This window comes from Corylus avellana, chromosome 8, assembly GCF_965113065.1.
Source record: "Corylus avellana chromosome 8, dhCorAvel1.hap1.2, whole genome shotgun sequence".
Taxonomy (NCBI): domain Eukaryota; kingdom Viridiplantae; phylum Streptophyta; class Magnoliopsida; order Fagales; family Betulaceae; genus Corylus; species Corylus avellana.
The window spans coordinates 23,344,124-23,358,747 of record NC_142497.1 but is presented as its reverse complement, the minus strand read 5'-3'; the positions used below and the strand labels follow the sequence as shown (position 1 = coordinate 23,358,747).

General features: G+C 35.3%; 2 protein-coding genes and 1 pseudogene across 2 annotated transcripts; 2 read left to right on the top strand and 1 right to left on the bottom strand.

The window, feature by feature from the left end:
• The first annotated feature begins 1,509 nt into the window (after positions 1-1,509).
• LOC148584292 (non-specific lipid-transfer protein 1 pseudogene) lies at positions 1,510-1,854 on the top strand (annotated as a pseudogene).
• A 2,639-nt stretch (positions 1,855-4,493) lies between these two features.
• On the top strand, positions 4,494-5,306 carry LOC132164576 (non-specific lipid-transfer protein 1). The gene has a single exon (XM_059575106.2). The coding sequence runs from the start codon at positions 4,944-4,946 to the stop codon at positions 5,304-5,306; it is 363 nt and encodes a 120-aa protein (XP_059431089.2). The 5' UTR covers positions 4,494-4,943.
• A 1,478-nt stretch (positions 5,307-6,784) lies between these two features.
• TRFL7 (TRF-like 7) lies at positions 6,785-11,951 on the bottom strand. The gene is made up of 5 exons (XM_059574299.2): positions 10,766-11,951; positions 9,691-10,139; positions 7,564-7,751; positions 7,363-7,429; positions 6,785-7,276 (listed from the first exon to the last, which is right to left on the bottom strand). The coding sequence occupies exons 1-5, from the start codon at positions 11,805-11,807 to the stop codon at positions 7,235-7,237; spliced, it is 1,788 nt and encodes a 595-aa protein (XP_059430282.2). The 5' UTR covers positions 11,808-11,951; the 3' UTR covers positions 6,785-7,234.
• Positions 11,952-14,624: the final 2,673 nt, after the last annotated feature.

The window sequence follows — 14,624 nt, the reverse complement described above, 5'->3', positions numbered from 1 at the left end:
TACAGTGTCCTGGGTTTTGGGGTTCGTGCTGGCATTTGCCAAACACCCCCTTAGTCTTATAATTATTCAGACGATAAATACAAAAAATTGCAGGCTGTTTTGTGGTGTCATACTGTCATGTCTCTCCGCTTGTCATGGAACTTTTTTTCCACATTTTTGGATCTTCTCACTGAAATCCTTTTTTCCACAGGAAGGTCCACTAGCATTTTTGGATCTTCTCATGGATCGGAATTCCTTTTTCCCCCATGTAGGTCAACAGCATTTTTGGATCATCTTGCCAACAACCATCATTATTAAGGAAAAATCTTCTCACCCAGTCTCAGTATTCATGCGGCTATTAGACTTACCTCCACCATTGTTGGCATTCTCTCTAACAACTCGAAACAAAAACAAACAAACAAAAAAGTCGACTACGTACATCTACATTATCATTTTAAAAAGATTAATCAATTTAAAGTTTTTTTATAATCACTTATAAAATTCAATTTCACCTAGCAAATAAGCAATCATTCACTTTGTTATGAGTGTCTTTTTATAAATTATTCATTCTAAGTAAGCAACTCATCTATCCAATATGGGACGGAAGGGTTACGCTTTATATAAAACCTAGGTAGCCATGTTGTTGTCCCCATAAATACCCATAAATAAAAGCAAAGTTTTTTTTTTTTTCAGCCAGTTAGCCCCTAACACAAACATTTTTTTGGTTCCTAGCCCATAATAATTTCTAGTTCCATCTCTTGGTGTACGTACGTCAAGTACCGTGGCATGTTTCTCCGGCCACTTGTCGTGGAACTTTTTTTCCACGTGCATTTCGGATCTTCTCACGGAAATCCTTTTTCCACACGAAGGTCCACTAGCATTTTGGGATCTTCTCAAGGAACTCCTTTTTGCACATGAAGTTCCAGTAGCATTTTGGATCATCTTGCCAACAACCAAGGAATATTCTTCTGACTCAGTCTGAGTTTTCATGCAGTCCATTAGACTTAGACAGTAACAGTCAAAGTCTCCACCATTGTTGGCATACTCTATAACTACTTAGGAAAAAAAGTTGACTATATTTGCGTTATCACTTCAAAATAATTTATCAATTTAAAATTTCTCTAAAATTATTTATAAAGTCAAATTTTACCTAATAAATAAGCAACCATGCACCCACTCTATGGGCAACTCATCTTCCAATTAAAGAACCGCAGCCATACAAATTAACTCCTCCTTAAATCCATCCCTAATATTCTTGTCATGGCCATATTATGAGTATCTCTTTCTATAAACCACACTCTATATGGACAACTCATATTCGAATATTTTCAATACAAAACGGGAGCGTTACCCTCTCTCCTTAAACCTACATGTATGTTTTTCTATAAACCACCCACTCTCTATATAAGGCTTAGATACCCATGTTGTTGCCCCCGTGTATACCCAAAAATAAAGCAAATAAACTCTTAATTATAGTGCGCGAGTGTGAGAGAGATCAAACAAAATTACTCCCATGGCAAGGTTTTGGTAGCTTTAAAGATGGCATACACAACAGTTGTTGTATGCATGTTGATAGTTGCTTCTGATCATCATGTTGATGCATCAATAACGTGCGCGGAGATCACAACCTTACTCACACCATGCATCCCCTACGCGATCATCGGAGGGACTGTACCGACCGTTTGTTGTGAGGGCTTAAAAACAGTTGATGCTGCTTCCAACACCGTAGAAGAAGACAGAGCCGGATGTAGTTGCATTAAGAATGGTCTTGCACCCATCCCAGGAATCAACTACGACCTCGTCAGCACCCTTCCCGAGAAATGCAACCATACTACTCCCTACACGATTGCAGCCACTACCAACTGTTCCAAGTAAAATCTATCTCCTTTCTTTCTTCTTTTTTTTTTTGTAAGAGTCTCCTTTCTTTCTTTGACTGATGGGATTATCTGCACTTTTTTTGTCTGAATTCTTTAGTATGACATGATTAAACATGCTAATGTTATGAATTTGATATTTTTTGCAGGGTGGAGTAAGTCCAATATGGTATACATGCACTTCTAGCTTAGAGCCTTTTTCTAATAAAATATATATGGATGAAAGTAAAGCTACAGGGAATTGGCTAGCTAGCTAGCGTCGACCGTCCGTGTGTTAAAGCACAATTCTGTTGTGTCTTTTATATATATATATATATATATATATATATATATATATATATATATATATATAGGAAAGATGATATTTCATTACATGAAAAAGAATGTATATGGGATCCAGTAGAACGAAAATGGACCTCAGATATATATAATACTATGTTGTGTCGATCTGTTATAAGGAATATAATGTCATATTGTGTACGAATTGCAGAGTTTGTGTCTAATCTATATATTGAACTTGTTATATATATATATACGAGCAACACAACTTAATTCTACGTACGTCTGCGTTCTTTGTGGTTTATGATAAGATCATCTTCTTTGTAACAATCGATGCTCATGCCAACAAGATTGACTCGTTGTCTCTGGAAATCTTCAATAAAAAGTGCATGCGAGAGAGAGAGAGAGGTCATTTTATAAAAGTCATTGACAAATGAGGTTGAGCCTAACTATCATTACTAATCGTTTTATCAATTATAAAAGTCAGGACAGGTGTCAATTAACATTGAACCAGGTGTGACCCTGTTCAATGCTTTGGCATTGTTTGGTAAATGCTATACCATGCTTAAATACTGTTCATTTTTTGGTGAAAAAAAAAGAATAATAATTGATATAAAAAAGGTAAAAAAATATTATTAAAAAGTGAAAAAATTTTGCTTCTAAGCAATCAAAAAGAGCACCCAATACTTCACCGAACAGAAGATGAGAAAAACAAAAGAACCCAGTAGCTAGGCCACCACCCAAGTGAGACTAGTACACATGTTTGACTCAAATTTTCATTGTCATTGTCATTTTCTATGTGGACTGTGGTCACTAGGTTTTGATTTGACTGCTCTTGTAATCAATGCAACATCTGATATTATTGAAAGGGGGCCCCAAGTATGATGAAGCAAATGAAAATCTTGAGCTTCTTGTTTGAATGGTTCAAAGTGCTCTTGTTCATGGAAAAGGAGTTCCATGAGAAAATCCCAAAAAATTCAACTGGACCATCGCGTGGAAAAAGAATTTCCGTGAGAAGATCCAAAAATGTGGAAAAAGGAGTTCCGTGAGTTGATTATGTAAATACATACATGCTTATCAAAATGGAACATTATCTTGTTATTAAGCGGCCTTGATTTGTGGCGAAATGAGTTCTTAAGCGGCAGCTGAAAATAGTAAATATCATATCTCTAAACGAGTCATGCTATGCGGCTGTCAAAATTTGGCAGCCTAGCCCTAGCATTGGACATATATTAAAAAAAATAATAAAATTTTATTTTTTTGTTAATAAAATTTTTATGAGTTAATATTTAGTTTATAATGCCTCAAAACTTATTTTTGGATTCAAAATTAAAATTTAGGGTGGAAGATTAATCCTTTATGGATGATATCACTCAAAAAAAGATTCGATCATCCTAAATTTGATGCTAATACCTCAAATTTGGTTCTAATACTTCAAATTTAGATTTCCCTTTAATATCTCTCTTCTTCAATTTAAATTTTTTTTTAAAAAAAAAGTCTAAAACTTGGCTGCCTCAATTTGGCAGCCGGAAATCTCTACTCCTCATAAACATATGGCTAAACCAAGTTAATTCTTTTAATTTGCCTTGATTGGTATTTCTTCCGTTATTATAATTTTTATTGTAATATTTTTTATGAAACGACGTAACATTTTATAATTGATGAAATGATTAGATGTATTACTGTATATAGTAGATGACAAGTCAATCAACAACTAATCATTTTATCAATTATAAAACGTCAAAATCATAACTTTCCTAACAATAATTATTCAACTTACAAAATAAAATAAAATAATCATCCATAAATAGTCAAAACAGGTGTCAATCAACATTCAACCAAACGCGCCGCCTATGAACAAGTACTGTTCAAATCCGACTAGTCAAAATTGGGATATTCAAGCTCCACTTGGCACTTTGCTTAGTCTTTTATTGCAATAGTTGAGTCCATCCACAAACCAACCAAATAATATCAATCTTCATAGATTTGGTTTGGTGGATAACCGCCAATCATTTTCTGAAGACATCCTCTTTAATTACTTTGTACTTCTCTTAAAGGTTTTAACTTCTATCCCATAATTCCACTGCAAATTTACTTCATACATCAGTCCGTTTTTCAGGCCATCCCATCATTTTGAATTTGCCATGTGTCATAATATATATGTCAACATACATACATTTCATTCATGGGAACAAGATATGTACACAATATATAATTCATGTTTAATGCATCCAGATCCTTAACTTTGCGTAACGTTGTTAAAGTATGGATATGGACGCAAATCTTCAATAATTGTGAGTATAGTAATTCGGACAGTAAATATAAGAGTTTTATAATTATTCAAATAGTAAATACAAAAAATTGCAAGCTATGTTGAGGTGTTGTACTAAAATCCTTTTTTCCACATGAAGGTCCACTAGCATTTTTGGATCTTCTCATGGAAACTCTTTTTTCCCTATGTAGGTCCAGAAGCATTTTTAGATCATCTTGCCAACAATCATCATGATTGAGGAAAAATCTTCTCACCCAGTCTCTGTTTTCATGCGGCCATTAGACTTACCTCCACCATTGTTGGCATTCTCTCTAACAACTCAGTCACTATATTTGAACAACTCATCCTCCTAATAAAGAAGACATTTTTTTTCCAGAGCCGTGTTCTCTAAACCACTCACTCTAAGTATACAACTCATCTGTTCAATATGGGACCCAAGGGTTACGCTCTATATAAAGCCTAGGTAGCCATGTTGTTGTCCCCATAAATAATATCTACCCAGAAATAAAAGCAAAGAAAGGCAACAAAATTACTCCCGCATGGGCATGGCAAAATTTGCAGCTTTTAAGAAGGCATACACAATAGTTGTTATTGTATGCATGTTGATGGCTAATTCTGATGTTGAAGCATCTCTATCATGCCCTGAGATCACAACCTTGCTGGCTCCATGCATCCCCTACGCGATCATCGGAGGGGCCGTACCGACCGTTTGTTGTAAGGCTGTAACAACATTGGATGATGCTTCCAACACCGTAGAAGAAGACAGAGCCGCATGTAGTTGCATCATGAGTGGTCTTTCACTCATCCCAGGAATCAACTACGATCTCGTTAGCACCCTTCCCGAGAAATGCAACCATACTTGTCCCTACACAATTACAGCCACTACCGACTGTTCCAAGTAAATCTATATATTCCTTTCTTTCTTTGACTGATGGGATTACCTGCACTATTTTTTTTTCTTTTTTTGTCTGAATTCTTTAGTAGGACATGATTAAACATACTAACGTTATGAATTTGATCTTTTTTGCAGGGTGCAGTAAGACCAATATTGTATGCACTTATAGCTTAGAGCATTTTTCTAATAAAATATGGATGGAAATAAAGCTCCAGGGAAGCTAGCTAGCGACCGTTTGTTCAAGCACAATGCTGTTGTGTCTGTTTTTTTTTTTTTTTTTTAGTTAAGAATTAAGATAATATTAAAATGGACATAACTCAGACATATATACTATGTTGTTGTGTCTAATATTATAAGGAATATAATGTCATATTGTGTACGAATTGCAGAGTTTGTGTCCAATCTATATACTGAACTTGTTATATATGAGCAGCACAACTTAATTCTACATCTGCATTCTTTGTGCTTTCTGATGATAAGATCATCTTTGGAATAATTGACACTCATGCCAACATGATTGACTCCTTGTCTCTGGAAATCTTCAATAAAAAGTGTGCATGCACGAGAGAGAGAGAGAGAGAGAGGAGTCGTGGGAGCTGAAAGTCACGAACTTGTCTCTCTTCTTTTAAGTGAGAGAAGCTCTCACTTTCCTGTGTGTGGAAAAAGTCCCTCCTCCTAACTCTCTTTACCTTCGTTGCGAGTGCTCAAAGAGGAGAGATGAGCTTCTTCTTTTCCCTCCTCCCAACCTCCCGTTTCCCTTTCCCATCTATTCCCAGTTTTTTTCTGTTTGGTTTTTCTTGTGTTTTCTTTGGTATACCCGTCTAATCTACAGCTCCACTTCCCCCACCACCACAAGTTCGGCTTGTCTTTTTGGAAAAATATGAGTTGAAAAGGGAAAAATATAATTGGTTTTCTTTCTATTCAGAAATTGCTTGAGATATTATCAATTTTATTACAATTTTTTTACAAATTGACGTATTAAAATGATTAAGAGTGTATGATTAATAAATCATTTACTAATTATAAATTGTCATGTCAATTTGTAAAAAATCTTATAACAAAAGTTGTAACACAACCACTCATTCGTAAATAGTCAACACAAGTGTCAATCTACATTGAATTAGACACACCGCCTATGAACAAGTACTAAAATTTGAGAAATATGCTAAGCTTACATACACATTTTACAAAAAAACTTTTATAACATAATATGACACAATATGATTGGTTTCTCAAAAGTTAAATTTATCTCATTTTTAATCAAATTGTGCCACATCATGTTGTAAAAGTTTTTTTGTAAAACTTATTTGTAAACTTAGCATTCCTCAAAATTTGACCAGCTGTATTCCAGATAAGATGACAAGAGAAAAGTTAATAAAAATAAGACTACATTGTGTCAAAAAGGCTATTAAGAGACAAAAATGCTTTAAAAATACCTGATCGTGCGTTTCAGGCCATCTCATCAATTTGATTTGCCATGTGTCATGTTACATCAACATACGTACATTTCATTCATGGGAACAAGATATACAAATAATGTACACATCCCAAGCACTATATAATTTATGTTCCATCCACATCCCTAACTTTGTATAACCTTGCTAACGTAGACATATAGGATCCGGATCTTCAGTAATAAGCTGTCCAAATTGCTAACAATTTAGACAGAATGCTGCTGAGAATCTCTATCTAGACAGAGAAGTACAAAAAAAAGGTGCAAGAGACTACCTCTCTCAAGCAAAATGCAAAAAGTAACACTGCAAAGTGGGGGTATCCTTGATTTTTTTTTTTTTTTTGATAAGTAAGGTATCCTTGATGTTGTATAACCCATGTTTGGGTATTAACATGGAGGGTTAAGGGATGAACCAAAAAAACTTCTAAGTTATATAAAGCTTTGGCGCAAAATACAAAAAAGATGAAGGCTGTTTTGAGGTGTCAGTACCTTGACATGTTTCTCCACTTGTCCTTTAGATCAACCTGGACAAAGTAACCTCCCACTTATATATTGGGTGCAAAGATTACAAAGCAAAACTAAAGCATTGTAAATGAGTAAAATAATTTACCTCTGTCCTCTCTTCAAAAATATCACGGAAGCAATTCAAGATAAGCTTCCAGTTTCCTTTACCATACCTTCATTAAGAAATAAGACAAATGAGAATGAGAAAGTTTACATACTTGTTAAATCTCAAACCAATTAGATGTCCGACAATCTTTAAAAATAAATTCTAGTAATGAGTTTTCTCAAGATCAGAACAAGCACTTACTTCTGCACAGCAGTCCTCAAAGTGTCTTCCTCCAATAAACTCCATCTCTTTATCTGTCTCCTTCTGGCAAACTTTGTAACCTCCTGCTTCTTCAAGGGAGAAACAAGCTTTCTCCTTCGGCTGGGTAGGTGAAGTCTACTTGCATCCTCGGTCATTCCTTCGGGTGAGTCATCTATTGAATCATCCCACTGCAAAGACATATATAATGCTCTCAATATGCAAAATAACTGTATGCCAACTTAACAATAATTTTTTTACTAAAAGAAAATTTATTGATACAAATAGCAATTAAACACTATCACACACTTAGAACGTGTTTGGATTGAGTAATCTTTTAAGATTCCTTGTTACACTTAAAGTGAAGAGAATCCAAATACACAAGGGAATGTGGATTCTCTCCCAAGTGCCTTGAGAAAGCTTTCTTTCTTTAAAATGACAAAAATGTCCACATTCCCTTGCCCATATGTTCTATTAACAAGGCACTACACCTTTCACTTGAGCCAGCTAAACCACAATCCTTACAAAACTTGTTATGGTTTTTTTTTTTTTTAGAAAAATGCTATGAGTATCAAAACTTTTACCAAGAGTTGTGTACAAAAATAATGTGAACCTTATTCATTGGAGATTATCAAAATAATTAATCAAGGGAAATGCTACGGGTACCAATGAATAAGCTTCACATCATTTTGGTAATCATCTTTTAGTAAACAATTTGGTACCCATAACATTTTTTTTTTTTTTTAATGTATCTTTTAGGGTTTGATTGTGACAATTTGTAAAATTCGTATACAAAATAAGGAACTATTTTATTCCATAAAAAATGAAAAATGAATGTAAAATCTGTATACGAAAGTGAGGGACCATTTTATTCCACGAAAAAAGAAAATGAATAAATTCTTATAGATGAAAATAGAGAAAATAAATCAAACAATATATATAGATTATATATTGGGAAATGAAAGAAAAACCATGGTCTATATATAGTTTCAATTCCCTGTCATTTTTTGTTTAATTTTTACATAATTTTGTCTCGAACAACCTTATGCACATGAATAAAGATATTTTGGGAAAAATAAAAAATTCCTACAGGATGCCTAGGATTAAACCAAACATGGAAATCTCATATTGCCAAAAATCCTATTAAATTCCTGATCATACCCAAAAGTGGGAATAATCATATTCCTCCAAACCTCACATTCCTAGGAATGTGAATACCGGGGGAATGTTAAGATTCCACAAACCATACACCACGTTAATGTAAAACATGCTCTTAGTACGATGATGGAGAGGAAGAATTCATTCTCCCTTTCATACCCTATTGGAAAGTTTTGTATATGAAAACACTTTCTAAGAAGTGAAAGACTACTTCCTAAATCATATCAATGCCCACGGGCAGCCAGGGCTCCAATAGCTAAATATATATTGGCAGGATTACTCTCTTTGGCTATTCAGTAGTGAAACTTTTAAGTGACTGCTTTGCTATGTCCATAAATAAATATGGCTAAATTAGTATCGACCAAAAATTGTTGGAGGATTCAGAAAACTTATATGGCAATTGGATAAAACCCCAATGAGTGAGATTGGGTATAGTTGGTGAACAAAAGCAAATTAACAAGAAAATTATAAAAACTATTAAAGTCTGCCTTTGTTTTGCAATCCAACAAATTAAAAGGTCATATACACCAGAGAATGTATGTAACCATGAGATCAAAACACCTAGCAATACACCAAAACAAACATTCTAACAAGCAAACAAAGAATCGAGCATGCACCAACATGTGCAGACATTGTGCCACCAAAACCCCAGAACTCAATGCTTTCCAAGTGAAAATTGATAAGAGATGATCTTACGTTGATTGTGTGCTATTAAATAACTCTTTTCGATTGTAACCATGAGATAGGAAAACCTGGATGTACACCAATACAAACATTAACAAGCAAACAAACACCCAGACATACAAATATTCTAACAAGTAAACCAATCAATGACATAGACAGCTTTCAAAAATGATGTGTAAATAATTTAGGTACATGATATATCAACTATATGCATGTACCATGATATTATAGTTCCATTTACCACACAATTTGAAAACAAACCAGTAAGCATAACATGAACACGGGTACCTCATAAGCATGGGCAGTGCTATTCCGCTCCATCAAGCTTGGTCGACGAGCATTGCTCTGATGACTGCAGGACTGATTTCCACGATTAGAGTCATTAGTTTGTGCAGGTTCACCGCCAGTGTTAACAGATGGGTTGGGGGCATCAACGTCTTTTCCACCCTGGTTTTCTACGGAAGGTTCATGCTGCTTATTTGACGCCAAGTTAGATATTACAGTGTCAGCCAGGCGTAATGCATCAGGAAGAGGGTCCTTCACCACTGCTCTCAACTCCAAAGAACTGGATCTAAGAGCTTCTTGTACTTTATTAACTTCAGAGGTAGGCAGGGAATCGTATTTGCTACATGATGCGTCAATGTCCATTTCCTCTGTATCAGTAATCTTAACTCCTTTAGAGCGCTTATGCCACACAGCATGCTTGCGTCTGGGCAGCTCAGCCCCCTTTTGTATCTCTAAGTAAAATGAAAGGGGAAAAACCCAAAAAATCAAAAGAGAAAAACGAATCTTTAGCCATATAATTCTGAAGCTTGGGAATGTAATCAAGCCTTAGCAATAACTAAACCAACAAAACACAAGCAAACAGAGGGACGACCATAATTATGTATACATTTAAATAACACTCAATTACGAAAATTTAATAGCTTTGACAAGAGCAGCAGAAATAAATTGATGTGAAACAGAAAATTTGAGAACCAATACTAATAAAGAGCAACATTAGAAGAAAAAAAATGAAGAGCACAAAATTTACATCTTGCCCCATTTAACTACCTAAAATCCAGATGACAAAGAAAACAACAGAAATGATTGAAGGTAACCCTATAATTGCCCAGCAACCAAATGAAACAACAACGAGAAAGCAACGTTTCAAGGAGTATCAATAGCTAAGTTCATATCGCTTGTCCTAGCTAGGTGTTTCCCTTTATAATTCTGAATACTTCGGGGCGCTTTTCCCTTTAATGATATGTATCCATTACTTATTAAAAAAAATAAAATAAAAAAGTCCATATCAATGAAAATCCATTCTCGCAACTGAAACCAAAAGGATCAAAAAATTAAAAATAGTAGGAATTAAATTTACCATCAACTCTCCCTGCAGCAGCTCTATCCCTGACAATCAAGTCCCAGCTTCCACTCTGCAAAGCTACCAATCCCCTTCCCTCTCCTTTGCACAACTCAGGTCTACTACTGTTCACGCCCACGTCCTGACCCACATTCGGTGTATTCGACGCCAACTCATTTGCTGTCTCCCCGGACAATTCACCCACTTCCTGATTCAAATTAGACGTATTCCCCGCCACTTCTTCAACCTGGTGCATTGCACCCACACAAGGCGTATTCCCCGCCACTCCTTCAACCTGGTGCATTGCACCCACACAAGGCGTATTCACAGCCACCTCTTCAACATGGTTCACCTTCTTCACAGCAAATTCACCCACATTCGGCGTATTCTTTGCCGCCACTTCTTCGAACCGGTTCACCGCATTCTTCACAGCCATATCACCTGCACTGGCACCGGCCCTCTGGACACCATCGGTCTCGGCCACCGCCGCAGCGGACTGAAGAAACGTCGGACCCATAAGCACCCAGGCCTCGCCCAAGTAAACCCTTACCGCCTCTAAAGCCTCGTTCCTCGTGTTCACCTTCAGCAACCTCCTCGCCACCTCCGCGTCCCAAACCGCCGCCTCCACGTCATCCCCCCACTGCCTCAACTCGCCCGTCACCAGCTCGCTCCTCCTCGACCTCTCCAAACCGCCAATCCTCCCCCTCCACACCCTCTTCACGGCCTCAAAGTACTTCCCGTGCCGGTCGCCACTCCCTGCCAGATACTTCACCGTGCATTCCACCGCCACCGCACGGTACGCCGCCTTCAACGCCTCCGAAATCTCAGCCCCGTCGTATCGGTCCAGTTCCTCCATTACTTCCAGATTATCCAGCGTTGTCTCGGTCAGCAAGGCGTCCGAGATTTCGGCCTGTATCGTTCGGAGCACCGCCGTCTTCTTGAACCGCGAGTCGGCGCCGGAGACCGGGAGGGCCCGGAGGAGTTTCTTTATCACGTGGTCTTGCGCAGCAGTGTTGCGCATCACGGATTCCGATATCCAGCGGCAAATGTCCGTGTCCATTAACACAAGCAAAATGCAATTGAAACTATATATTTGGGGATTTACTAAGAAAAGGTTTCCGACTGATTTCGGAGAGAAATCAATAGTTGGTGTTAGGGTTAGACATGGAAAGGGAGATTTCAAAAGCTTTGAGATTTTTAAAGCTTTGGGAATTTAAACGTCATCGTGGTGATGGAGTAGGACGATTATTACTGTCTACAGTTGATCTTGGGTTATTACCGTCTGCAGTCGATCTTGTCTGACAACGAATCTGGTTCTAACAGTTACGTGGTCCAGTAGTAATTTGCCACGTTTGATGAATGTCACTTAGTTGTCGCCTGACTTGGGCGTGTTTGGCGTGCTATGAACATTTGCATTTTTTTTTTTTTTTTTGTTCTTTCTTTTCTTTTCCTTTTTTTGTAAAGTTTTTTTTTTTTTTCTTTTTTTCTTTTTTCTCAAGAGTAATGCTAAAACACTTCACGCCTATTTGGTCACGCTCACTTCACACGATTGACGTGGCATGCATCGAATATAAATAAATTATTCATGTTTGGCTCATATTTTCTTACAATCAATCATTGAATTTGTAAACTTATGTAGATTCCACGTAAGCCGAATATAAATAAAAGATGTATGATAAATGAACAACTTTTTTGCCCAACTTTTTTTTTTATAAAAAAAAACAAAATAAAAATAATTTTTTTTAAGCAATATCATCAAATGTGGTCTTTTTTTATTTGAAATTCTTTTTCTTAAAAAATAAAGGTATTTTTTCATAAAAATCATTTTTAAAAAAATTATTATGAAGAAAAATACCATTTTTTTATTAAAAAAAAAAAAAAAGGGGGACAACCTATGATATTATTGCTTAAGAATTTTTTTTTTTTAAATGACCGCATGAAAGAAAAATTGTGTCACAGTTGTGCCTTTATGATTTCTCTAAATAAAAATTTATTTTCTTAAGCTGTCATTCAATTCATACTCCATCATCTTGCATGTAGTGAATGTGATAAAATTGGTGTGAATAATATATTTATTTTTCTCATAAATAAGCTCTTGTGATCTATTGGATAAGAGGTAAGAGAAATGTTAGGTTTTTCAATATTCATTAAAAAAAATGTTACGATATTGTCACTTTATGCCTTTATTTGCTAAAATAATAAACTGACACATTAATTTTGAATCAAATTTATTTAAAAAGTTAATTTTGAAAACCTAACATTTCTCGTGAGGAAATTCCGTTTTACTTGTTAAAAATAAAAAATTGTGTCTTCGCTTAAAAAGTATTGAACCAAATTGAATAAACTCTCATTGTAATATGAGAGTTTTATGCAGTATGCAAAAATAATATTATAACAAATAGGTTAATGCATTTAACTTCCGTCAAATGTTACACCAACACCAATTAAATTATGACATGTGTCGTATCATAATTTGATTGATGTTAATATGGCATTTGGTAAAAGTTTGGTACATAGACTTATTTGTTATTTTTTTTCATACTACACGGAGCTCTCATAACATTTTTATATGACATAAAGTTTGTTGTAAAGGATGAGTTGACAATCCAAGCTGGCAGGCCGAGTTTGAGTTAACCTGCTTAACCCAGCTAAAATGTTAAGGATCAACCCTTGATACCACCCGTTTGGTTAAACATGTTAGATTTCTTAATCCTAACATGACCACCATCAACAGTTTTTTTTCCACCCACTCTCAAGTTTTGTTTTTGATCAAATGAGGGGCAGCCAAATCATTTTTCTAATTTTTTTAATAATTTGTATATATATATTTATAATTATTTTCATAAAACTTCTATTTCGCAAACACAATTTCAAGCAGACTCTGAGTTTTCATCAAATTTTTATATCACAAAAAGTTTATTGCAAATCAGTACAACCCGTTGCATTTATCCTAAGAGTAAAAGAGAATAGAAGAATTTTAAATGAGGGCAAAGCTTGTCCAAAAAAACATAATATTGCTAAATGCTTGCCATAAATGTCAAATTAAAATATTTTTCTTAAAAAATAAAATAAAATAACATAACATACACACTCTAAAATTTGTTGCCAAACAAAGCTTTGAAGGTGCTACACATTGAGGGTGTGTTTGAGAGTGCGTTTTTAAAAAAATAATATGCGATTTTAAACCAAATCGCAATTTTAGAGTGTTTGGGATTGCGGTTTTAAAAACGCAAATTTTAAAATCGCAAAAAAATCTGCGATTTTCATAAGCTGATTAGAGGGTGCTTATTTGAAAAAGTGCGAATTTAAAACAAAATCACGATTTCTATTAAAAATATATTTGGCGCAATAGTTACATTTTATTGAGCGGGAATGAAAAAAATACCAAGAATACCCCCTAAAATATATTAAAACCCTTCTTTTCTCTTTTTTTTCTTCATCCTCTCTGTCTCGTTCATCCTTTCTCCGTCCTGTAACAGTGTGTGTCGTTGTTGTCCATCTCTCTGCCCCTCTACCAGGTAATAATCTCACCTTAATATTTTCTTTCTCTCCATATAACTCTTTTGCTTTTGTAAAACTTTCTACTATTTGGTGTTCGGTGTTATTTTATGTGGTTTGTATGATTATTATGTTTTTTTGCGTTTATATTCTTCAACCATTTCTACAGAATAAAGTTGTGATTTTTTTTTTTGTTTTTTAAAATTTTATTTAGATTACCATACATGCATAATGATATACAATCCAACATAGTATGCAGTGATAGATCACTGTACACGCAAAATAATGTGATAGTGCGTGTACAGTAACCGTGTGAGGCTTTTTCTTTAAAAAAAAAATATTGTATAGTGACAAAGATAATGATTTTTCTCAGGTCACT

Coding starts and splice junctions, on each gene's coding strand:
- LOC132164576 (XM_059575106.2), top strand. CDS start 4,944: ATGGGCATGGCAAAATTTGCAGCTTTTAAGAAGGCATACACAATAGTT.
- TRFL7 (XM_059574299.2), bottom strand. CDS start 11,807: ATGGACACGGACATTTGCCGCTGGATATCGGAATCCGTGATGCGCAAC. Junction 10,140..10,765: donor TGCTGCAGGGAGAGTTGATG/GTAAATTTAATT, acceptor CATTTTACTTAG/AGATACAAAAGGGGGCTGAG. Junction 7,752..9,690: donor GCACTGCCCATGCTTATGAG/GTACCCGTGTTC, acceptor ATGTCTTTGCAG/TGGGATGATTCAATAGATGA.